Source organism: Drosophila yakuba, chromosome X, assembly GCF_016746365.2.
Source record: "Drosophila yakuba strain Tai18E2 chromosome X, Prin_Dyak_Tai18E2_2.1, whole genome shotgun sequence".
In the NCBI taxonomy this organism is placed as follows: Eukaryota; Metazoa; Arthropoda; class Insecta; order Diptera; family Drosophilidae; genus Drosophila; species Drosophila yakuba.
Window position 1 is genome coordinate 17,193,763 of NC_052526.2, and position 24,422 is coordinate 17,218,184.

The following is a 24,422-nucleotide window of genomic DNA, read 5'->3' on the forward strand; positions in this document are numbered from 1 at the left end:
AGTTTCTCATAATTTTTACAGCTTTTTTATATATCTTTTTGTATTCCACATTATGATATTTTTTTGTTTGCTTTTTCTTTTTTTTCATTTTCATTCAATTCGAACAACTTTTAACTTTTTACATCAATTTAATGTCAATGAGTTTTCCATTTAGCTTTAGTTTGTTTATAAATATAATTGTTTCTTCATTTATTGTTGTTAAGAATATAGAGAATGCTGAAAACGGAAACATGGTAAAAGGCTCCGACGCCTTCGTAGCGGGGGCGTGGCAAGTCGAGTTATGTTATGGGTGTGCAGCACGTATCGCACGTGATGTACGTGCGTCAATTTGTGTGTTTTGTGGGCGGGCTAGGAAACCATGGACAAAACTGTTCTCTTATATACAACGATTCGAGAAGGAGGAGGAGGACACTGCAAGGATCCAGGGACCCCCATCTCCCTCCCCATCAACTATACAATCCTCGTCAATATAACTTAGTGTGTGTGTGTCTCGGGTTTCGGCATGTTCTTCGATTTGTGCTGGAGCAACGTTCACTTGGATTATCGCGGCTGGGAGCACTGATCCACTGATCCACCGATCCACCTGACTCCGTTAGGCATTTACAATATTCGAGAGGCCATTACGTACTAAGAATGGGGGCGTAGCTCTGCTCCCGCCACGAAGGCAAGGCCTATCCGATCGAATTGCAAACATTTTCATTCCATATATGCTAGGCACAATTGTTTATTGAACAGAAAACAAAATAAAAAAAAGAGGAAATCATTACAAAAAAAAAAAGCTTAACAAACTGGAAGAAATTCGAATTTGAAAATCGAACTGGGTCTGAGATTGAAACTAAAGAACAATAACGCTAACCTCAAGCCTAAACGGTTTTAGAACGGGACGCAGAAGGTCGAAGGAAGTTGGGCAGGTGGGAGGGAAGCTGGGCGAGTGTTTCTGCATACATGTGTAGTTTATTTCACATAAATTTAGGTTCTATTGTTGGTTTCTCATTCGTGTAGCTTTGAATTCACTAATTTTTCAATTCGTTTTTTGTTTCGTTTTTCTTTAGGTTTTGATAACATGAAGATCTCTTTGCAATCGGTTAACATCAAATAAGTTTGTAACTGTTGATTATTTACTATATATTTATGCTGCTGCTGCTGATCCTTGTGACTGGTTCTGTGTGTGTGTGTGTGTATGAGTGGTAGTGTCAATCTGATCCTGTCCTGCTTCGTATCCTGATGCTGCTGCTCGTTACGAAGAAATATATATATAATTATATATATTTATATATATTACGGTTTTATGTTGATTTCCTTCTGGCTTCACAGTGTTCTGAAATGGCTTCAATTTTGCTTTGCAACTCTTGTGTGGGGATTTATCAAGCGGGAGTTCCGTGTTTCCTTCCTTTTGCCTTGCTGTGTAGCTTCTGCATTATCTTTAACTTCTGTTCAACTTCTTCGGCTTCGATTTCTGTGTGGGTTTTGGGTGTGTGTGTGTGTGAGGGTGGGTGGGTATTGGTCGCTATGTGGATGGGTACAGTGTGTGGTGCATTTCGGATGCTGGATGTGGAGGCGTTTAGCGGGCACTACATTCCGATTGCCTGCCGCTAGGCTTAGCTTAGTTATCCAGCCATGACTCTCGTCATTCTGTGTACTCCCACCACTCCTTGTCGTACCCCTCGTGCACGTGCTTCAGCAGAACAGAGCACCGCTTTTCACAATACCTAATCGAATGAAAACAAATGTTTGGAGCATGATTTGTATGTATGTATGTCGCTTTCTTACCTGTATTTATCCTGCACTTTCTGCTTAATATCAGCCAAATTCTCGGATGTAATATCACGTTCCAAATACTCCGACAACGTCTCGGTTGCCGACTCCAAGTCCTTTTGATTATCCTCGAATATCATGGATTGATTGTTCTTTTTCAAGTAATATGCAAACACGTACGTGTACATGAGAGTCTGACGGCACTGGCAAAGTATGTCGACAGCCTTTTTCAGAAACTGCACCTGCAATTGCAATGAGTTTGTTGAATATGCATTGTTATGGTCACGAATTTTCACCACTTACCTCAATCCATGACATGTTGTGCTGCTGCATCTCCTCCATTTTTTGCTTCACAGATGCATACAATTTGTTCTCAAACTTCATCGACTGCATGTGGTTCATGTAGCGATTATAGTAGTGGAGATATCTGTGGATTTAGCAAAAGATAATATATCAGTGAGTTTTGCTCCAGAATGACTTTCAGTTTTATGCGTATTCGCGTAGTGTTTTGCCTTGACAAGTTTAAACATTGTTCGTCATTTATAGCACTTAAGGTTTATCAGTGATAAAATTTAATTACAAATATAAGCTGATTCATTTCATTTTACGGCTTTCAATCGTTATCTTTTCGAAAAAGAAATTAGCAGATAAAATACGCCGTAATGAATAGGCACAAAGAGCATTATCAGCGAACTACGAAAAGCAAAACAAATACTACACAACTACTATAATTTCAAAAGTAGTTATAATCCTGCGACACAGTGCCCAGTCGAATAACCCACCTGGCCAGCGAGGAGCGCAGCTTCTCCTGAGCATCACGGGCGGTCTTGGCCTCGTCCTCGTCATAGCGATTGCAGTTGTACCAGGAGGAGCCGTGCGGCTCCCAGGAACCGAGGCAAACCCAGCAGAACTCGTGCTTGCAGTTCTGGTTCTTGCACACCATGTGGTTGCAGCCTCCGTCCTTCTCAATTGTCACGCTGCACTTGGGACACTCTTTGGTATTGGCCGCGATCCAGTTGGACGTCTCCGAGTCGTCGTCGCACTTCTTGATCCACTTCTTCAGCCAACGACACTTGACCGGATCGTGCCAGTTCTCGCCGCAGGCGAAGCAGAAGACATGGCCGCACTTGCAGTGGACGCGACGGGGCTCCGCGTACGGCACCTTCACAGCATAGGTGCAGTCAACGGACGGACACCAGCGCAGCAGCTGGTTGCACTCCACAAAGCTATTGGTGATCAGCTGCTGGTACTTAACCCGCACCCGTGCGTCCATCACCAGCTTGGTGACGGTCACGTCGTCCACCAGGATATCACAGCCGTGCGCCGCGCACGAAATGGTCTGGCCCAGACCCTCCGTCACGATCTTCGTTGACAGATACTCGTGCCAACAGATCATGCAGAAGCGGTGTCCGCACTCCAGCCCGGTCATGGACTAAATTGAACAAAGAGAAAAGAGTTATTAGTCCAAATTGTGAGTAATATTGAAGATTTCACTTGCAACATGTAAACGGTTGTGTTTCGACTCTATAAATTATAGGTTATTCGGAATCATATACTTAGAGATCTATGGAACTATAAGAGCTTGATGAGGAAGCTTACAACAATTTAAATACACCTACACAGTTCAGGGTAATTTCAAACGTTTGATACGCCCACGCTCATAGTATTTGTTAGTCAGCTTTGCTGCTTGTCTATAATATAAAATGTACTCAGACCACTACATTTATGTCCCTTTGCAATCCACAATTATAAATCAATCAAGTAAATTATTGATAACGTAAGCCAATAAAATAATTGATATAATACAAATCAAGTACTTTTAGAATATTATAGATTTGTGCAGCTAAGCACAAGATAAGGCACCATTGACTAGGTACAAAATCGAATTTCCTCCAAAATATTCTAGACTACAATTAGGTCATGGCAGCACTCATCCCTCCTCCATGGTAACTTACATCTGGCGGGAGCAGTGAAAAGCATATTTCGCACTCTTCGCACTGACTTCGTGTGTTCTGAAAATCGGGAAAAATGCATTAGATGATAATATCAAATGGAGTCTTAGTCACTTGGCTCACCTTTTGTCTGACCGCTTCGGTGGAGTTGTTGAAAGGATTTATGACGTGTGCGCATTTGAAGAACTCCTCGGTGTTGTCGTCGAAGTACTTCTCCAATAGCTTCTCCTTGTCCCACTTGAAGTGATTAAGCAGTATGCGCGCAGTTGGTGTGGGTAGCTGTGGCCATAGAGAACGAAACAAAGCGAATGTCAGTGGATGATGGCAAATAAAATATATGGGTCTGGCATGAGGGAAAGGAGCGGGGCTGCATCCCAGTCAGCCTCGAAATCAATGCCAAATCATTTGCGATCAGCAGCAGAAGCTACTTATGTACATCAGGATGAACAATAATCGAATGTGGCTGCCACTATAACTACCACTAGCGATAAAGTGCAATATGCATTTTGGGCCAATTGGTCTGTCTAAGCTCTACAAATGCTGGGAAAACTACGTGTCTTGTTGGGATGCTTGATATCTAAACGATTTCTTGAAAATCAAAAAAAAGTACATAAATATGTAAGTAAAGGTGCTTTATTTAACTAACAATTAGATACCTTATCAGTATCAATCGAAGGCGTGTTAATGCTGAAAGTTAACACCCAAGCTAATGGAACTTCGTTTATTATTGCAATGTTCGATTTTCAGATGATACTACATGGATTATATGAAATAGTTCAATCTAAGTAATTAATTTCAAATACAATCCCTGAATTTCTGTTTTTTTAAGGGGATCCCCCGAAAGCTTGGAAAGTGAAAACTTTGATAGTGAACTTTTGGCAAGTCAGCTGCTGATGCGGATATGGGATGCGGATCTGGCGACCTTGGGTGCGCCTGGGTGTTTGTGTTCCGATTTCACTGGCACTGGCAGTCATCAGCGGACGACCTTCAGCTTATCCCAGATCCCATGCAGGGCGGTGGGCGGAAAGAGCGAGGGGTGGGGAGCGCGATGCTCGGATACACATGCCCAAATGCACTGTGTGCAGCACAGTAATGCCTCTAATAGGCGAACATTTCTAGAACTGATCAGATAGTTTTGGAAGACGGATGCAGCTATACTCAGCTAAACTATGTCAAAATATAGACTGTATAAGGGGCGAAAACAGATGGTTGTACACATTGGCTTTCACTGCAATCCGCAAGCGCCAACGAAAGCGGAAGTAAACATATTCTTTGCAAGGTTTGTGCTAGGAAGGCCTGACTGTATGAGCAACCTTGCTTATCATTGTTGTCTGCACTGAGTAAAGAATGAACCTCTAGGGTTGCCCTAGGATTGAAAGTTATGTGTTATGAGTTTTGGATGCACAGTTGTACTAGCGGGTGTTCACTGTACTCGCTAGCTTTTGGCTTTGCCATACCTTTAGCAGCAGATTGGCTTCGTCGATGATCTCCCGCTGGTGTTGCACAATCTCATCGGTGGTGAGCACCTTGTACTGGTAGTCATCTTGGTCCAGCTGGCGCTCCGCGGAGCTCGGCAGGTCCACCTCCATGCCGAAGTCGTCATCGCCGTCGTCGCCCGAGGAAACGTTGCCCGAATCGACATTATCGCAGAAATCATTGTCATTGTCCGAGTCCATTTTTCGGTTTCTGTTTTGCGCTTCTGCTTCTGCTTCAGCTGCTGCTGTTGCTGCTGCTCCTTCTTCTCTCTTCCTCTTCCTGTTCCTCTTGCGCTCGTTTGCCTCCCCGCTCCACTTCCGTTCCTCTTTGTCTTCAGCTTTCGAGGCTTTGTTTTCCACTGGCTTTCCTTTGGTTTTACTTTTGCATTTGCATTTGCTTTTGACTTTTCCTTTGCCCCGTTTTCAACTTGCTTTTGTTTACGTTTTTGCGCAGCCCTTTTTCGCCAGTTGTTATTGTTGTTGCCCTCACAGTGGCGTGGCCAGTTACGTTTGGTCGATGCAGTTCGTGCACAGCTCCTGTTTCTTTTTGTGCACTAACTTGTTTTATTCTCTGCTGGTTGAAACGCTGCGTGCTGGCTGTTTTTTTATTGGTAAATGAAAAATACATATGTCAGATTTTCTAATGACAATAGGAGAGCCTGCTGAGTCGTGTCGCGGTCATACTGGCGGCGGTATTTTTCAGCAGGACGGCCACACTGATATGCACGCTTAACAGGGGCAAACTGCTGATTTAACAGCGAAAAGCCAGAATAACACTATGTTAAATGTGTCTATGTGGTGTGCCCACACCGTTTAATCATGTAAAATCGACAAAAAGTCGATAAGACAATATTAAAAAATAAAACAAAAAATTATGTACACAAATGCAGTTTTGTTTTAGAGCAGATTATTTTGTTTTCAAGGTAATCACACACACCAGCACACTGCGCACACACATGCGCACTTTACGTGTGTATTACCACACACACGCACACACACACACACAAAGGCACATTCGAAAAGCTTATGACTTTTTGTTGTCTTTCTACGCACTTTTGATGAAGAAAAAACACTTGTTTATTTCACTAGTCGTGCTTGACTTCGACGCCAAGTTCAGTTGCAATGCACAAATTGAATTGAATTTTCACGGAAAACTAACCATAAAGCCAACAAAATGATTTGCATCGGTGTTGGTTCTCTTGGTGCTCTCTTTGCTTTTCTAAAAAAATAACACACACACACACGCTCGCACAGTGAAGTAAAGTGTGTGCGAAAGAGAGCTGCGTGCGCCTGCTTGTGCTTTTTTCCCAATTTACTTTCGTTCCGATAGCCGTCTGTTTCATCAGCCGTTCCGTTGAATCGTCTGTTTGTTTTTATTTGCTTATCGATGGGCGTCAAAGTAGCGACGATGTTTTATCGGTTGTTGAGAAACAGTAGGTGTGGAAACAAGTGAACTTCATATGTGGGTTAATTGTTTTATTATTATCTTAGTGTATTTATAAAAATGAGATCGTTCTGAAAATTCCGTTTAATTAACAGAAACAGTTTTTGAGAGAATCGACTTACAGTCCAATATCAGAAGCGCTAAAATCCAAAGACACGAACCACATGTCAAGCTTTTATCCGTGACACAAACCCGATTGAAATAATCGGTATTTTCGACGAAAGCTTTAAATTATTATTATGAATATGCAGTATAATTTTACCCTTTACTCATAGAGTAAAATACAGTTTTTCTAGAGCATAATTATAAGGCATTAATTGAATATTTGATAAAATTGAAATATATGAAAGGAAAACCTCGAATGCTCCACTTTCCACCGTTCCACAATTACCGTTACTTGAATATGCGTTCACCCTGATTTAGCATGGACATAGAAACATCGATTCTTTTGTATTCATTTGAACAGAGTTGCACTGGCAATGGGCGCCTAATTTAATTTTGATAAAAATATTTTACAAGAGTATATGGTATTATTATGGCAACACCTGACAACTGTTGTTTTGTGACTTTGGGTAAATATAAATGGTAAATATAAATAGCTAGCTGCTTTAATCAGATTGCGGCCATAATGCATAGTCGTTCGACGGCAGTTCGGTTTCTCCTTCTTCTAATGGTGGTGTCCATTCGGGGAAATCTGGACGGATCCGGAAGATGTGGGCCCTACGAGTGCCGCCTGAGCAATCCGATCTGCCGATGCGAGTCCTTCTGCCAGGAATTCAGCCAGCGGTGCTGGAAAAACCCATCGGGATGCCATTGTGCGAGGGGTTATGCCCGCGACGAACGCGGACACTGTGTGCCCCAAATATTGTGCACCTGATGCGATTTAACATTAAACATTATCTTCGAATTCATATTTAAAGCAACAACCCATTGCATGGGTACAATTAGCTTGCAACATAAATACAGCAAACTCGATTAAAACAAGGCGACAATGGTAATAAAATTGATCGGGCGTATGATTAAATTTGAACTAAACAATAACAGAATTAATGAGGTTTTTCGATTGCCTCATTGCACAGAACTAAATATTATTATCTGTTCGATAATAAGTACAAAATTACATGGCGGCAGTTGCCAAATAACATTTTTAACTCGAAAAACGTATCAATACGAACAGCAGTTTTTTGTATATAGCGAAACCGTCAATTTTATTATAATTCAATCAATTGAGTTAAATTTATCGAATGCACTGAGCGCATGAATGGCTGCATTGTTTTTTTCGTTACAAAAAAGCAGCTGAAAAATACACCCACTTCATTGGGAGCATTTAAGCAATTTGCATTTATGAATTGTAATACCAGGCAGTTGTCACTAAAAGCCGGTCATCACATATAATTGTGATTAAATTACACTATATGCATACGAGTATATATTTATACATTTATACATATGTATGCATGTTGGCCATTTCCTATGCAGTTCGAATTTGCATTTCAGGAATTAATTGCAATTTGCATTAGGCACGCCATAATTGCTGGGAAGTTTCATAACACGGAACGCCACTCTGTGCTGCCCAATTCAATTACAGCCGAACCCTTCTGGGAATTTATTAAAATGTAGTTTTTTATTTAGTTACACGTGTAAATAAGATTAAAAGCCACACAAGGACTTTTTGAGCTTGGGTAATCTTAAATCTGAAATCAATTAAAGGGTTGCGTAACGATAAATCGCTTGTTTGATTATTTTATTTGGAAATAGATACCCCCCTTTAAATAAATATATTAGTTTTTCTGCAAAGTGTAGTTAGTTCGTTAACGAAAAAGGGCAATCAACCGCTAAGTAGTGATATTTTCTATCGAACTTGCTTGCTCTAGCTCCGACGATGCTGCTGCGTTTTATAGTTGTCTGCCGTGCTCGTAAAGCATGCTTGCCAGCAAAAGTACAAACAACGTGTAAAAAGAAACCGTTTTCAAATGGCGGCAGGAATTGTTGCCGTTGTTTGCCAACGACAAAGGTCGCGCATCTGTTTATACCGGTTACTCATGGATCAATATGGGTAAATTGAATTCGTCTAAACAGAGATATACCCTCTACAGATAAAAGTAAGCAGTGAAGATGCGAAAATCAATAAATATATTGCAGAATACTTGTTAGAACCTTTACAGGTTACTTAGGCTCTCTGTGCCGCTCTCGCAACTATTTAGTACCAAGTATCCCTAAGTCGCAACGATAGGCTTAAGCCACACTTCTTGTTTTCAATTTGCAAATGCCAGCGAAACGAGGAGAGAAGACAAAGACAATAAATTATGAGCGGAGATAAAACAAAAAGCGCAAATTGAACTGGGCGTAAATTAAAAACAGGACAAAAAGCAGCAACAAAAGCCAAGCGGTGCAGAGGCGAAGAATGATGACCACAAGACCGCGGCCACCTGACGCGATTGTCGATGTCTGCGTGGGTGTGGGTGTGTGCGGGTGTCCTGCTCGTGTGTGTGAGTGTATATGTGTAAGGGATGCGGCTTTGTAAACTTGCGCCTCGGACGCAAAAACAAGCGTGGAGCAGGATAATGGCGGAGCGTGGCAAGGAGACGGAAATGGAGACCGAGCCTGCGTGCTGAAATCAAAGATAACGACTCATCAACGGCGTCATAAAAACGTGACATCAATTTTATTGCCGCCGGGCGTACGGAGCGTATACGTCATCGTTCACGCGTTGCCACAAAAAAAGGTCAAGCTAAAGGCACACAGGACACACGAGGCACAAGAAGAATACGAGATCGCCTGGCAAAGTACGATTTGCACTCACTTTTCTATGGAGAAGGAGTCGCAAATCTGCAATATTGTTTTATAGCGTTTTATTGAAATACACACTTGCTAGAAAATATACAAAGAATATTTATAAGATTAATGGCCGAAAAAAGAGAGAAACCTTTGCTCTTATTTGTAAACTAAATTGAATGGCATGAAACAATTTTTTCTACAAATTTAAAGATGAAACATAGGGAAAAGTTGAATACAAATATGTACATTTGAACATACATATGTTTATATACATATATATATGTATGTATATGGCTTTGGGAATTATTTGCTAGTGTACGCTATTAAAGTGAACTGTTTGTATGATATTTCTTTCTTTTTGTTTGTTCACAGCACAGCAATAAATTCCCATGACTTTCGTTTGCGCTATAATTTCTCCTTCCTTTTTTCTGTTTTTCTGTATTTCTGCGGTCATTGGCAGGCTGGAATCTGTACACTCGAACAAAAGCATATCGATTTTACTTGATTTATAAATAAATCTTACAAATCTAAAAAAATCAGATTCAGAGCGATGATAAATCAAAAGCTGAAAATCGAATATAGTTTTCAATATTTAATGTACCTACATATATTATTTGAATTTTTTCCGTGCAGAGTTTGTCATTTGTTTGCTGTTGTTTTTGTTCTTGTTGACCTACCGTACCGGCAGCGACAAATATTTTCACAATAAAATTCCTATTGATGTTTATTCATGCCCATTCCGCCGCCCCAATCTTATTTTGCAGCGATTTTCGGGGGCAGCCGTGGAGGCGCCACCAACACGACAAAGTTGTCGCTGGCGAATTGGAATTATTATTGAATGAACATGCGCCACATCCGCAGATCCACCGTCCACTTCGCCATAATCAATTATTGAAGCGCCGCCAATAAAGCAGCCAGATGAGTTTTGGTATAACCAAAAACTTCGGCCTCGCCGCTGGCCATTTGTTCGATTAATTATTGACGGCTCCCCTGGCGCGTATTAAAATTCATTTGATGTCTTTCTTGTCGCCTGGCTGTCCCCCCATTCTGTTTTATCGGGCATTTGATCCAGCAGCTCGTCGAATTAACAAAATCAAATATGCACCTAAATCAGTGGGCCTGCAAGTACATACATACATACATATTTGTAAAATTGTTGTTCAAACAGTGCTGTCATTTGCTCTAAAACAAGAGCTTCAAAAAATGATGAGCAGTTGCTAAAGATAATGGGTAAATGGGTAAATCCCTCAGGATTGGTTTGCTTCCATGGAATACGGGCTGTTCATTTAAATGAGAGCTGCGGCGCCAGGTTCGTCCTAGAATCTGCCAAACGTCGTCATCGAAAGCGTGCGTGTGCTCCTGGCTCCTGGAACCTGGCTCCTGTTATCGTCGGAGTCCCGAAGTTCATCCCACATCCCGTATTCCCAATCCCAATCCCGCCGGCGCCCACGCAGTTGATTAATCGTCGGTCGAATCACGTACAGCGACAAATGTCGCAGGTGAAAATACCAAAGTGCCCGCGGAATGGGAATGGGAATGCGAATGGGATGGCGTGGGTTTGGATTTGGATGTGGGTGTGGAAGCCCTACGCGACGATAAGCTCCGCTTCGGACCCACTCCCATCTGTATGCTGGCATCTTGGCCATTTTCCCGCCAAACACGAGCGACCTTATCGAAGTTGTTTATCGCCTATCGAGGTTTTGAAACAGTTATCAAACTTTCCCAAAAATGTTGTAGCTAAAAAACTAGAAAACAATGTAGAATATTTTGATTTAAGATTAAATATTGTAAGGTTGGCTTCGTTTTGGTTTGAGTTTAATAATTTTATGTTATTCGAATGTCATTTTTATCGTTTTTAGTTATCGTCGATCGAAATTCTGCAATTTCCATAGATGTTTTCGATGAATTTGATGAATGACTGTAAGAATAATATTAGTTTGTTAAGGGTCTTTATATGCAAAGCATTTGTAACGAATTTAGACCAATTTGATTGATACAATGGAGTGCCAAGTGAAGTTGGGCATATGAATGTGATATTTTCCAGGATTCCTATGCCCCACTGAGTGTCCTGTCAGCACTCGTTGGCTTCGATGCCATGTCGCTGCCTCACAACCCCCCACCCCCCGCGAGTCCTTTGCATTAACATAAATAAATCACTTGCCGCCATCAATCAGTCTGTTTGCATTTGCGCAGGCAGCCGCAAAACACCTCGCCCCCCATTCGCCTCCAAAGAACCATTTCTCTTTGTTGTCGACGCCGCTTTTTGCTTTATGCTTACGCGCATTTTTCTTTGATTTATTGATGTCTCGACTATTAAGCAATTAACTTGAGGCTGTCGTCTTGCTCTAACCTCTGACCCCCCGCCGCCCGCCGCCCTCTGACCTTTCACACTTTTTCTGGGCAACCCACGCACTCTCGTTTGGAAACTGTTGCCCCGCCGACTTCGTCCTGCTCCTTTATTCCCCACAGGACACAAAAGGGATAGTATGGAACCTGAATGTCACCGAAAAGACGCACAAAGTCACTTAGGTGTTCGAAGGCAAGCGGCGAATTTAAATCCGACTGAATAAAGCTGAATTAATGCGGAAATACCATTTTGTATAGCAATCCTACAATATTATGATGTACAGCTTCTTCACTTAATAATATATATTAATTAAAAAAATTGCAGTTAAGATGTTTGATATTTTTTTACCTAAAACTGTTAACGATTGTAATTAGCACATGAAATTTAATGTTATAGTTTTGTAATGACTATTTTCAGCACATTATTTCGACTTGCTTTCGAACAGCTTTTTCATGTAATTGATTGATGTTTCGGAATTGCCTTTCGCTGGAAACAGGTTTCAAGAACGCCCACCGATTTTATTAATTCCGCTTTCCGTGTGTGTAAATAAGTAATTATGCAATACAAATGATGCCAGCGGCATGACCACGCCCTAACCCGCGCCCCACCGCCCATTTGGGTGGCAAATGAATTTGTTGTGTGCGAATTGTTTGGACATTTGTCCACATGCGCGGGCAGATTTATGAGACAGCCGTCTCCCATTTACACAGCATACTTTTAGGGACTATTCCACGCACACAGACACACCATCTCCCACAAACACACACATACACAATACACACACACACACACACACACAAGGACACAATCGCGCACACGTGTGCATATAGAAAGGCAGCGAAATGAGCTGAATAATTAGCAAAGGGGAAGGGGGAAAACCAAATCTTGGTCACAAAACGACCGAAATGCGTAATGAAATAAATAACAATAAAGGCAAAAACAGCAGGGCGAATGGTCAAAGGCAATGGCAATGGCAAAACCGACAGCACACGTGTGACCCGGGTCAACTTTGCCAAAAACTTTTCCTTTCCAGCTCGCTATTTTTGATAATTTTTAATACAAAACGCGCAGGGGCAGCTCTATACACGTACATATGTACATATATACATATGTATTCATAAAGTTACCGCACTCACACAGAGCGAAACGTTTTCCTTGCGCAGAAAAAAGAAAATAAAAGCGGAAAAAAACGAGTGAAAAGAACGCAAACCAAAACCAAAAAGAAAAAATTTATCTACGAGTCCTGCAGTAGCGGCATATGTCTTTGAGAATATAAAACAGCAAAGCAGCCAAAATGCGCGGAGCAGGGCCGCAAAATGGGGAAAAAGTTGCAAGTCAGAGCTCGCAAAGTGTACGAGATACAGTGCTGGGCAGCAGTATCTGCATTCTGGTAGATACTTTATCTGCAACAGTGTAGAACTGTGCAGTAAAAGATATTACAATGATTCAACGAAAATTGTGCCATCATTTTAGACTTATTTTTAAAAGTATTATTTCCGAAAGCTAAACATTTTTGATATGAGTTTTGGTAAGATTTTTACCATTTTATAAGTTTTCCTCAAAAAAGTTTAATTTTTTTAGCAACCTTTCATTTGAAAGTCTGCCAACTTATCCTTGTAGTTTATTTTATATGATATTTTCTATGGAAACGAGATAATCCGAGATTTGACCGTGACAAGCAGCGTATGCGCCGTAAACTAAATAAATAAAGTTTTTAAATTGCCTTTTTTGCAGTTAAAAAATAAAAACAAGTGTAACCATGTAATAAAAAGAGCTGTTGGAGCAATAAAGAAAATGATCAAAGTACTTTGACTCGCCATTAAAAGGGAAGAGCTGAGCAGCAGTGTTTATTGTATGGGCAATTATAGCCAGAAGACGAACTTGTTTATGCTCAGTTTTTGGCTACCCGTGGAGCGTTGACTTTGACCGCAGACTGTGCGACTGGCATTTTAGTTCGCCTGAACTCGGCTGAAATTGTTCCCCCAACAATTCGACAAGAGTTTCCAAAATAGACAAAGGCGCTGGCACTGGCACTGGCACTGGCACACGCCCCCGACCGTCGTTTAAAGGCGAATTCTGAATTTGGCCCTCGAACCATCAACAACAACATGAAATGTTTACTGCAGGCGAAACAAAGCCGAAAAACTGCCTAAAAGTCGACTATTTCCCCACCTTCTCAAACAAACACACAAAGAGAAGTCACTCGGCCAAAACGTGTAAAAAAAAAAACAGAAAAAACAAAAAAATAATAATAAAAAAAAACATAAAAAAGAAGGCAAAAGAAAGCAAACTATTTTCAAACTCTCACACAACTTGGTCAGCCAACAATAACGAGGCGGGAGAAGCGGGACGGGGGGTCGATGGCAATGAGGCTGCCAAAAAGTGTTCGCAAAGTGCGAGCCAGGCAAAAGTCAAGGACATCCAAGGAAACCGAACCAATGCGAACCCAACTAAGCCAAACCAAACCAAATAGTACTGAACCGAACCGAACTAGACCGAAGAAACCCCAAAAAAACCAATCAATAATTGCTGGGGACTATGACCAAAAAAAAAAAGAAACCGAAAGGAAATGGAGCAGCAAAAGTGCAAGCCGCGTCACGGACAAAAACGCGAATACGGACAGCCAGAAACATACGGACAAACGGACATATGGACAAACGGACATACGGACAAACGGACAAGCGGACGTATGCCAAGTGAGGGAAGTTCGAATCCCCGAAAAATGCGTATTGGACAGCTGAAAAATCCCCATGCACACGTCGTAAGCCACAAATCACTCGGAATATGTGAAGGTCCCTTTCGCTCACATAAAGCCTGGGATTTAGAAATATTAGGGTAACCACTGTAGATGCCATACTCGAGTTTAAACTAAATAATACATTTCATCACTTTGAAAACTGAAGAGCTCTTTCAATCCCAAGAAATTTGATCAAAAGTCTGTAGACTGTATTTGGTTTAATCCTGCTGTGCCACAAATAATCTGTCTAACTTCTGAACACAAATAGAGTTTTGCGCTTGTTGCCACCGAAGTTTGGCTGTGCTAGTGAGGTTACATGGATTTTGAATTTCGCCGAGGAGGTCGTTTAATTGATATCTAGTTTCGGAGCACCACCATCCACCAGCCTCCTGCATCCAACGGGCATAATGTGCAACATTCGCCTGTGTGACAGCTGGCACATGCAACAGGGTTGCCATGCCAGCGCCACCAGCCTACAAGCCCACAAGCCCACAAGCCCAACCAACTAGCCAACCTTATCTGCGCCATTCAATCCTCCTTACAAATTGTGGCCATGATGGATGGTCCCAGTCCAGTTTGGCCAACAATCGTGGGGTAAATGGAGAAATGGAGAAATGGGATGGCGCGGGGGAGTCACAAAACTTTCGGCACAGTCAATTGCGGCAAAATGTCACTCAATTTAAACTTGCCTCCAACCGACCGAGTATTTCCCTTCGATACTAAAGCACTGAAGCGCCCCCCTCTCCATCCCCCATCCATGTGCCTGTCACAGATTTAGTTCCCGACTACCTGACTTTGCAGCATCCATCCAGCTTCCATGGGTCCTGCTATCCTGCCGTCCTGTCGTCCTGTTTCTGCTGGCAAACACTTGCAACTTTTATTTGCTGCAACTTTTTGTTGGCCCATTGAATTCGTTCTCCCATTTCTACATTCGTCTCTATCCAAACCGAACCGCCACTCCCTTTCTCCCGAAATGAAAATAAAATGCATTAGGCTTACTCGAATATCCGATACCCGTTAATCAGCTCAAGGGAGTCATGTCAGTAGAAAAGCAAGTGTAATAAAGCGCCACCTAGCGGTGCTAACATTTGTATGGCTTCTAGATGTTAACTGAATAAACATAAGCTCCCAAGATAAATGGATATCCGCGGCATATGCACCTGTTACATACTTTCCAGCGAATCTAGCATACCCGCTTACTCTAAGAGCAAGGGGTATAATGAAAATGCATCTGAGTCGAGCGTCGACAGCTCACGGAATCGAAATTGAAACCAAAATCAAGCGTAAAATTCATTTAAAATGTTCGCACCCACGCCAGTCGCCTCTTGGGTGCTCCATAGCCCTCTCCCCACATCCACACCCCCTCACACACACACACACCCACCCACACACACACACAAATACGCACACTTTTGTCAGCACAAACCACTAAAAATAGAAAAACAACGCCAAAAATTTGACAAAAATTGAGTGAAGCAAATACCTCGCTGTATTTTGTGGGCAAAGTCCAGGGCTGGAATGGCCATCGATTTGAAAAGGTGTTAGTTTTAGATCAATAAAATATTAGTTTAATTTAAAATAAGTATTAGATTAATGGCGCTTATCTATCTCAGTTATTTGTTACTATAAAGAGACTTTGATTTAAGGCTATGTTATAATCCTTGGCTTAATATCATATTTCATATTTAATATCAGCTAGCTTGAATTTCTGTTAATATCACAACTTAATTAAAAGAAGATGTATTTATTTACTATTTCACTAATTCTTTTAAATAGTTTCATGGTTAAGCATATCATTTGTGATAAGAGTTATGATTTCGAACTCTGTGTTACTCAGTACGTAAGTTATAGCAACCAATAAATCTGTAGAGATCTATTAGTTTATATAGGTATCAGTACCTATAGATTGGGAGTTACCAGTCCAACTGACACCTCCAATATCCTTCGGCCCTGGCTCTTCCCCATCCGGTTTAACCTTCATTTGCTTTGGCTAAATGCGTTCATTGGGGGGCGGCATTTGGGCCGTCGATAGGTGTGGGCGTGGTCCGTGTGTGGGTAATTGTTGGCGCGGTTGATTTGATTGAAAGTCGTGCGGCAAGTGTCAGAATGGCTTGCAACGGAGGCAAGTGCCGCTCAGCGGGTGGTGGGTGGTTGAAAATCGCGGGGATTCCCCCATTCGGGGAATGGGGAATGGAGTATGGCGTTGGGATACGATATCGGTTGGCAGGGCGTGCCGCTGGCTTGGCATATGATTGTGTAATTGATTTGATCAATAGAAAGCCGGAGTCGGCGGCGAGTGAGGGTGAAAGTAGTGGAAAGTGGAAAATTTGCTGCCTTTGCGATTTGCTGGCCAAGGAAAAAGCAATTTGGTGGGCTAACGGATAGCAAGTAGGTGCAGCAGGAGTGCCTTCAACTTGAGGCAATCTACGCACGTACGCTCGGTAATTCGGTTTCCCCTGTTTTTTTGTGGTCACCTTCGATCGAGCATATGTCGCAAATTAAAGCTTTAAGTTCATCGCAACATTATATTCAAAAATGCTTTTTTTTTTTGTTAAATTATAATCAGCTTATATCATCTACTAATAGGCTTAAACAAGCGTCGAAGTTGTAAATTTGTTTATTGTCATTATACGTATGTAGATTATTTTAATTAAATTAGATTAGAATTTAATTTGGAAAATCCTAGTAAATCATTAGGTATCTGATCAACTTTTTAAAGTCTGCTGTTGTTTAAATATAAAAAAGGAATTTTCCCATAGGATAAGCGTAGCTTTAAGAATCCGAATGGGTATTTCTTACTTCGACTTGAGCTGCCAGCATTATTTTTTTGAGACTTCATTTGTTTTTGGCCACTTTTCCGACGCTTTTCTATTTCTATTTTTAGACATTTGCGCCATTGAATAGGCTTGGAACCTTTGACCGTTTTACCGCTTAAGAGCTTGACCCGTGGCAGCACGACCTTTTGCCACGTAATTTGTTCGAATATGATGCGGCCCAAACAATGGATGTGGGCGTGGTCCAAACTAAGGCGGGCCATAGGCTCCAAAGAAAAGAAAAAAAAAGAAAAGAAAGGAAGGCCCGTAAAATTGGCGATTTGAGGGGCGAAGATTGGAGCGAAGTGGGTACAAAGTAATCTTCAGTCTCAGTGTCGGGCGCAACGATTGAGATTCTCATTTTTATACTCATTCCCGGGGGCATCGATTTTGTGTCCCCACCTCCCAACGTTCTCCTAGCTAGCCCAACAACGTTCTCCAGGGAGTTCTTGAGGTTCACAGGGGGAAAAAATAAGAGGGGGTAAATAGGGAAAGCAGGGAGGGATAGGAAAAATCCGCATTGAAAATGTGCCGCGCATCTATTTCCATATAAATTGGCTGCCGCTCAACCAAAAGCATCCATTGCTCGGCTCCGCTTCCTTTCCTCGTTTACCTACTGCTTTTCCCATATCCCCCGATATCCCCCGATTTGCCCCAAACCCCCTCTTGGCCCCCCACACTTACCCCTATGTCCACATCCTGTAAACTGGGGCCAGGCAACTTTGCCAATAATAAAGCGCCATTAGTGCTGCTACATAAAGTGGGTTGGGGCCGGTGCTGGGGAAATGGAAATGGAAAGCAGGAAAATGGGAGAAAAAACCGAAGCTACTACCCAGAGAAACTGAGAGATTGAACAGCCGGGGGATCCACGAAGGTGTCCGGGCGGAATCTGCTCCCGACCAGGTTGCCTCCAGCTGGGCAGACACTAAAAAAGTGCGGAATCAAAGGACTGCCGGCTGGAAAAGTCGCCAGGATGATGCCTTCCGCAAGGGAAAATATGGAAATCGCTGCAAGGGCAAAATTAAACACATAGCGGAGCCACGAAAAATTCCAGCTGATCTTAAATTCCATTTAAAAGAATCTCCAAGTGAATTTTATTGTTGAAAAGGGTGTAATATATTTAAAAATATATTTTTAAAAATGTTATATAAAATCATACATATTAAAAAAAAGATTTATGATTAATAAAATAACTAGTATTGCGTGATTATTTAAGATGAATTACAAGAACATTTATCACTATTGTAATGCTGTTAGCGATCTTAAAAAATTCTTAAATTCCATTTAAAAGAATCTCCAAGTGAATTTTATTGTTGGAAAGGGTGTAATATATTTAAAAATATTTTTAAAAATGTAATCATACATATTAAGAAAAGATTTATGCTTAATAAAATAACTAGTAATACGTGATTATTCAAACTAAATAACAAGAACATTAATCACTATTGTAATGCTGTTAGTGATCTTTAAAAAAAAGATTTTGAAACTTTAAGTCAAGAGATTTAGAACAGACTGGTCAGAGTTTCACTGGTGATTTGCCTGGATTCGTTTCGCTATCAAGTTAATCATGTTATCGAAGCTACCCGAACTGAAGTTGGAAAATCCAAAACAAAGGCACAGGCCGTTCAGAGGGCAAGGAAATGTGGTGGGGGGGTGGGGTCGAAGGGCGCAACAATTCATGTAGAATATTGTTTATGAATTCAGCTCGCTATCGCAAATCTCGCACACACACACACAATCCCGCACACTAACACACACGCAAGTGTGCACAGGAGCGAGCAGGAATTTCGTAGCATACTTTCATGGGCAATTGATAAGCAGTCGTCGTCCTTTGCGGCAGCGAGTTTGTTATGGTTAAAGTTTCTGCGGTTCTTGCCACATATTTTATGGCTGTCCACTCTCGCATTCGGAGTGTGAGAAAGTGGACCCTATGCACGTACCCATCAAATATTTTATATATATATGTATATATTTATGTACATAACATGACCCGGCCTGCGGCTCGACTGGTGTGGCATAGCCTGGTCCAATCAAGGAAAGTGTTAAGGTTTTATGCTCAACGCACATGAAATCATTCTTGGCCATGGCATTTGGAATGCTCCTACCGAAAATTCTCGGCCAATTGAAACTTTTTGATGATGCGGCGCTCCGGCCATTTATGGCTAATGATTTAGTGGCTTCGATTGATTTATGGCCACCCGACACCCACTCATCTCAATCCTCAATCAGCTGTGGATGACTTGGTTTTCTCAATGGACCTCTGAGCTGCAGAAAATTTAAGTACAGTCAAGCGTTCCTAAGTGATTCCAACTAACTTAATGGTATTATTTAAATATATTGTTGGCATTAACTTCCTCTTAAACTGCCACTTTTTTGTACAGTTAATTTATTTTAATCTACTTATTGCTAACTTTTTTATTGTTTATTTTTAAAAAAGTTTTTTCTGCATTTCACTAACTTTGTCGTTAGTACCTTTATTTCTGCTTTATCATCTCATAAGCCCCTTTGTCCGCTGTTTTTTACACTAGGGCCAACACTCAACCCGTTTCCCTTGTCACTTCATACAAAACTCAATTAATAAAAGTTGACGGCGCGCATTGAGCGTAAAACTGCGTTGATGAGGCATAAAAGTGTTTTAACCCTTCGCACACACACATACACACACACATACACACACACATACACACACACATACACTCACACACACGCACACTCCAGCTTGAGGTTCGAACAAAAAACAAGAGGCATACCTATACATTTGATAACATGGCCGCCCATCGATGAAACCCTTGAGTGGGGACAACTGCCACTCGACACCCCTTGTGGCATAAAAAATTATGCAAATGAATGGGCTTCGCAGGTTTGGGGTAGCCGCTAACGATGCTAACCATGAAAAAAGTTGGTGGGGGGGTGGGAAGAAAAAACAGGAAAAACATGGGGGAAAAAACAGTGAGGGAAGCACAATGGAAATCCCCGAAACAATAACAATCCGCTGATGATAATCTCCAGGCAGGTAACGAGTCCTGGCAGCGAGTCCTGGCTTCCGTCTGCCGTCACGCATTCCTGCTCGACACCCCCTCAATTTCCACCCACTTCAACCCCCGCTCACCGCCCTGCCTCCAAGTTGTTCTTCGTGCTTTATGTTAATGAATTTATTTATTATTATTTATTATTATTTCATGTTTTTCTTTTTTTTTTTCGTTGGCGGGGGAGGCGCCTCTTTCCCCATTTTTATGTGGTGCTTAGGCTTGGAGCCGCCGTAAATTAATTTGGCCACCGCAGGATGTGGAAAACAAGGAAGTAACTGGCGTGGCAGTCGTAAAAGGGGCAACATTGCGTATACGCTACTTATTGCTCCACGTGGACTATCTGTCCATACTGTCTGTTTCCATAGATGGCAGCCTGTTAGGGTTGTCACCTCGCTGCAGCAGTATCCTTGGCGAAATAACTCTTTTATTTGCAGTCCCTACAACCCCCATCCCCCCCTCCCCCAAGCCAAAGCTAATTACGAGTGGAGTATTTAGGGAGGGGGGATGAGGGAACTGGATGCCGCCACGGCATCAGCTAATTATTTAAAATGCTCGGCGACATTAAAAAGCACTTTCGCCTCGCAATGATAATCACAAAATGTTGCCGCGTGTATACCGAGCAAAACCCTCCATGTTCTTGTATACTTTGTGCTGCTGCTTTTGTGGCTTTTTTGATAATGACGCTGATTAGTCAGCGCTTACGACAACTCGGCAATGTCTTCCTCTTCTTCTGCTGCTCCTTCCACTGTTTTTTTTTTTTCTCTTTTATATCGGCGAATCTTGGGGCAAGTAGAAGTGGCAAGAGTGATACATAGATGGATAGAGCGCGGGGGGTTAGACGAGCTGGAGGATTAGCAGCAACTTCTAGGAACTTTAAAATTAAGTTCCCTCAACTGTCTCTGACGCAATCGAGTCGACTGGAAAAACGGAAATGGAAATGGAAAACTGTGTTCAACAAAAAAAAAAAGCACAAAAATACGAAAAAAAAAAACTAAACGAAACGAAACGAAAAAGAACTAAATTTGATTGATGGCAAAGAGTTTTGTTTGCCGCTTGTTTTCTTTCACTGCACTCAACTTGGACATATAAACTGAGCAGAAATATTCCCATTCCCATTTCCATTTCAATTTTCATTTCCACTTGGGCAGGAGCTCGATTGGTTTGGGTTGGGTTGGGGTGGTGTTGGGAAATTTTATAACAAACAAACAGAAGTAAAAACAAACATGGATGCGTCTGACTCATAAAAGTTTAGTTCGTCTAATTGCAGCTGAAAATTATTTGGATTTGCTTGGGATTTTGATAAATTGCCCATTTCCATCTGAATGGATAAACACACACTCACTGTGTACAGCGCGCACACACTCCCACTACACGCACACACACACACACACACACACACACCACCAGCAGCGATCTGAAGAGTCTTCTTTAATAAACTGGCCCTCGGATCGAAAATCCAGGAGAATCCGCAGATGTCTCGCTCCCGGAGTTAACACCTCACGGTCCTCCAGAGGGCCGTAAAAACTGATGCGGCCATTGGCTGGGCAATTAACGGGCAGGGCAGCAACTGGAAACACAACAACAATGGGATGTGTGTAAGTACAGTGCGTTGCGGTGGTGTAAGACCAAGTAATGGTAATGCTTACTTGTCAGTTTCTGCTATAAATCTCACACATAAGATGTTGTGTTGAGCCATTACATTAAACCCGCGAAATTTATTACATTAATTATAGTTGATATAAACAGTTACTTCCCTGTGCTACAAGCTATTTGCCTTACACTTCTGTACCGCACTGTGCGCACATAGAAAAATGTAAATTTTCAGCCAGCAACGCGCTCTTTTCGCACAGGCAATAGCCCACCCACTTGGATGTGGTTTCACTGCCCCTCCCTGTTCGCCCACTTTGGGGCGCCTCCGAACCCCACCCCCCTCCACTCCACTTGCCTTTGTCTTTCTGTGTGTTTTCAGGGGGGGTTACGTCATTGAGGGACACGCAATGGCAAATGTTTGTATTTTTATTATTATCGTGTTATGCCATGTATTTGTTTGTTTGTTCGCTTGCTGGATTGCCGGATTGTTACCCAGCCACGTCATAGCGTACGGATTCTACAAAAATGTTAAGTGAATGGGGGGCGGGGGTGGAGGGGTGGGCTGGGCGAGGGGAGGGGAGAAGGACTCGTTCTGGAGGTGCGCCCGTCGCTCGTACGCACTTTCCCCCCGGCTCTACGATTTCGCGTATCTAGCACTCTGGTGATAAAGTTTTTCCCCGCCAACTGCTGCTCCTACACAGAGCGAAAACAGGCTGATTATTTGTATAAATCGTTGCCAGGAATTTCAAAACAAAAGTTAAGACCCTTGATGATTTCATGTATCAAGTTATCCATGGAAATCACCATCATTACTACATACAATTCGTGATGTTGCAAGTTCCCCGAAACTGATCAAGATTTTATATAAGTATATTCAAGTATATAGCCGTTAAACATCTTATATATATATGCATACAAATTGCCTAACACACAAAACCGAAGTAAAAGCAAACAGAAATCCATCAGATTCAAAAAAGTCTAGCTCTTTTTAATTGAAACTGGAAAATATTCGAAATTACCTTGGATTGTGATAAATCGGCCATTTTCAGCTGATTGAATAAACACAGCATTTTTTAATGGCAAATGTGGGTCGTAAAGAAGAGAACACACTTCGTTTTATTAGCGTTCTCGAATTTATTAATCGACTTATTAGAATTTACTTAAAACGCTTTAGTTTGCAATATTTATGTATTTAAGATAGTAATGAAAGGCAGCATTTTGTTTGTTTAAATCAATTTATTATACACAACGAAAACGTATTTTTTATACACTACATTCCATTTTTAATTTAAAGTTTATTTATTTTTGCATTTAAATAAAATGGAGAATTTAATTACAACGAAAAATTATTTTTTATACACTACATTCCATTTTTAATTATAGGTTTATTTAATTATAATTTAGATAAAATGAAGAATTTAATTAAATATAATTTAGGTTCTAGGGTGCTCTATTTGTTTTGATTGTGGCACAGCTAGAAACTTTTAAAAAACTATTTTTGCCCTTTTGCTAATTTTAATAAAATATAGGTTTTAAATACTGTACCAAAAATCTTGTAAAAACTTTTAATTATTATGGAAAACTATTATTATGGAAAACTGGGAAAGTATATAAATGGAAAACACAGCGATAATGGAAAACTTTAATAAGCAAAAGTTAAATAATTGTAAAACAGTTTATTGGAATTAATTCTTCATCAATTTGTTTTTTAAAACAAAAAGTTAGCTATGCTGAAATATGTTTTCGACTCGTGAAAATCATCGGCTTCCACTGGGCTGCGCTGGTATTTTCGCTGTGTGCTGAAAAGTGGGGGGAAATTTATCGCTAACTGCTTGGCTGATTGTCCCAGTTCTGGTTCGACTTTTCCCAGCTCAATGGCGATTTGGGCTCTTATCTAAGACCATTGCCAGCTTCTGGTATCTGGTAATTGTCGATGGCTCCCGCTGCAGGAGTTTTGTGTCCACGGGCTTATTTATCCATTTACATTTCCATGGAGTTCAATATTCAGCAGGGCTCCATGTTTTTGTCCCAATTTTTGCGCTGGCTTTTTGGTTTTCCTCTTCTTACATTTATTTTTTGGTCCTCCGCAGCTGCTAAACTCTTCGAATTCTTTTTCGTTGTAAGTTCTTGCAGCTTTTAACACACATACAGGGACGCCTTAACACGCACACAACGATACGCACGAGAAGAGAGCGGGAGAGCGAGCGTGTGTGTGTGTATGGGTGAGTTGGTGAGTGTGGTGAAAAGCTTCGGTGCCTGCGCCTTCGTCATCGTTTCGTGTGGTGAGCTCGCTGGAATGCCTGCATTTGTGTGCGTTATATAAGTCGGTTATGAGTCGCGAGACGCACCACCAAAACCCCTTCCCCCCTCCCCCGGCACTGTGCTAAACGAACTCGAACTCACCACGGCCCATTGAGAATGTTACCAAAAAAGTTCTCAGTTGTTGATAGCGCACACACATATAGCCAGCCGTTTGGCCGTACTGCCGCACATTCCGCCGTA

At 41.6% G+C, this 24,422-nt stretch overlaps 2 protein-coding genes and 2 long non-coding RNA genes across 5 annotated transcripts; 3 read left to right on the plus strand and 1 right to left on the minus strand.

Moving 5' to 3' along the window:
* Positions 1-706: 706 nt before the first annotated feature.
* On the minus strand, positions 707-6,499 carry LOC6525754 (E3 ubiquitin-protein ligase ariadne-1). 2 transcript variants are annotated; one of them, XM_015190999.2, is made up of 8 exons: positions 6,342-6,499; positions 5,165-5,779; positions 3,831-3,986; positions 3,711-3,767; positions 2,538-3,187; positions 2,059-2,182; positions 1,771-1,997; positions 707-1,709 (listed from the first exon to the last, which is right to left on the minus strand). In XM_015190999.2, exons 2-8 carry the CDS (start codon positions 5,381-5,383, stop codon positions 1,628-1,630), a joined length of 1,515 nt encoding a protein of 504 aa, XP_015046485.1. In that variant the 5' UTR covers positions 5,384-5,779; positions 6,342-6,499; the 3' UTR covers positions 707-1,627. The 2 variants fall into 2 exon arrangements, with proteins under 2 accessions (XP_015046485.1, XP_002101575.1); XM_002101539.3 differs by lacking the exon at positions 6,342-6,499 and adding an exon at positions 6,236-6,259.
* Positions 3,134-3,564, plus strand: LOC120320826. The gene is made up of 2 exons (XR_005560404.1): positions 3,134-3,226; positions 3,293-3,564. It is a non-coding gene; the product is annotated as an uncharacterized LOC120320826 (long non-coding RNA).
* A 725-nt stretch (positions 6,500-7,224) lies between the features above and the next one.
* Positions 7,225-7,586, plus strand: LOC26536109. Its single transcript, XM_015191000.3, has one exon. The coding sequence runs from the start codon at positions 7,255-7,257 to the stop codon at positions 7,501-7,503; it is 249 nt and encodes an 82-aa protein (XP_015046486.2). The 5' UTR covers positions 7,225-7,254; the 3' UTR covers positions 7,504-7,586.
* Positions 7,587-13,331: 5,745 nt separating this feature from the next.
* LOC120322397 lies at positions 13,332-13,557 on the plus strand. Its single transcript, XR_005562196.1, has 2 exons — positions 13,332-13,434; positions 13,486-13,557. It is a non-coding gene; the product is annotated as an uncharacterized LOC120322397 (long non-coding RNA).
* Positions 13,558-24,422: the final 10,865 nt, after the last annotated feature.

Excerpts from the sequence above, each read along its gene's own strand:
- LOC6525754 (XM_015190999.2), bottom strand. The coding sequence starts at position 5,383 with ATGGACTCGGACAATGACAATGATTTCTGCGATAATGTCGATTCGGGC. Across the intron at positions 1,998-2,058 it reads ACAACATGTCATGGATTGAG|GTGCAGTTTCTGAAAAAGGC; the intron begins GTAAGTGGTGAA and ends TTGCAATTGCAG. Across the intron at positions 1,710-1,770 it reads AAAGTGCAGGATAAATACAG|GTATTGTGAAAAGCGGTGCT; the intron begins GTAAGAAAGCGA and ends TCATTCGATTAG.
- LOC26536109 (XM_015191000.3), top strand. The coding sequence starts at position 7,255 with ATGCATAGTCGTTCGACGGCAGTTCGGTTTCTCCTTCTTCTAATGGTG.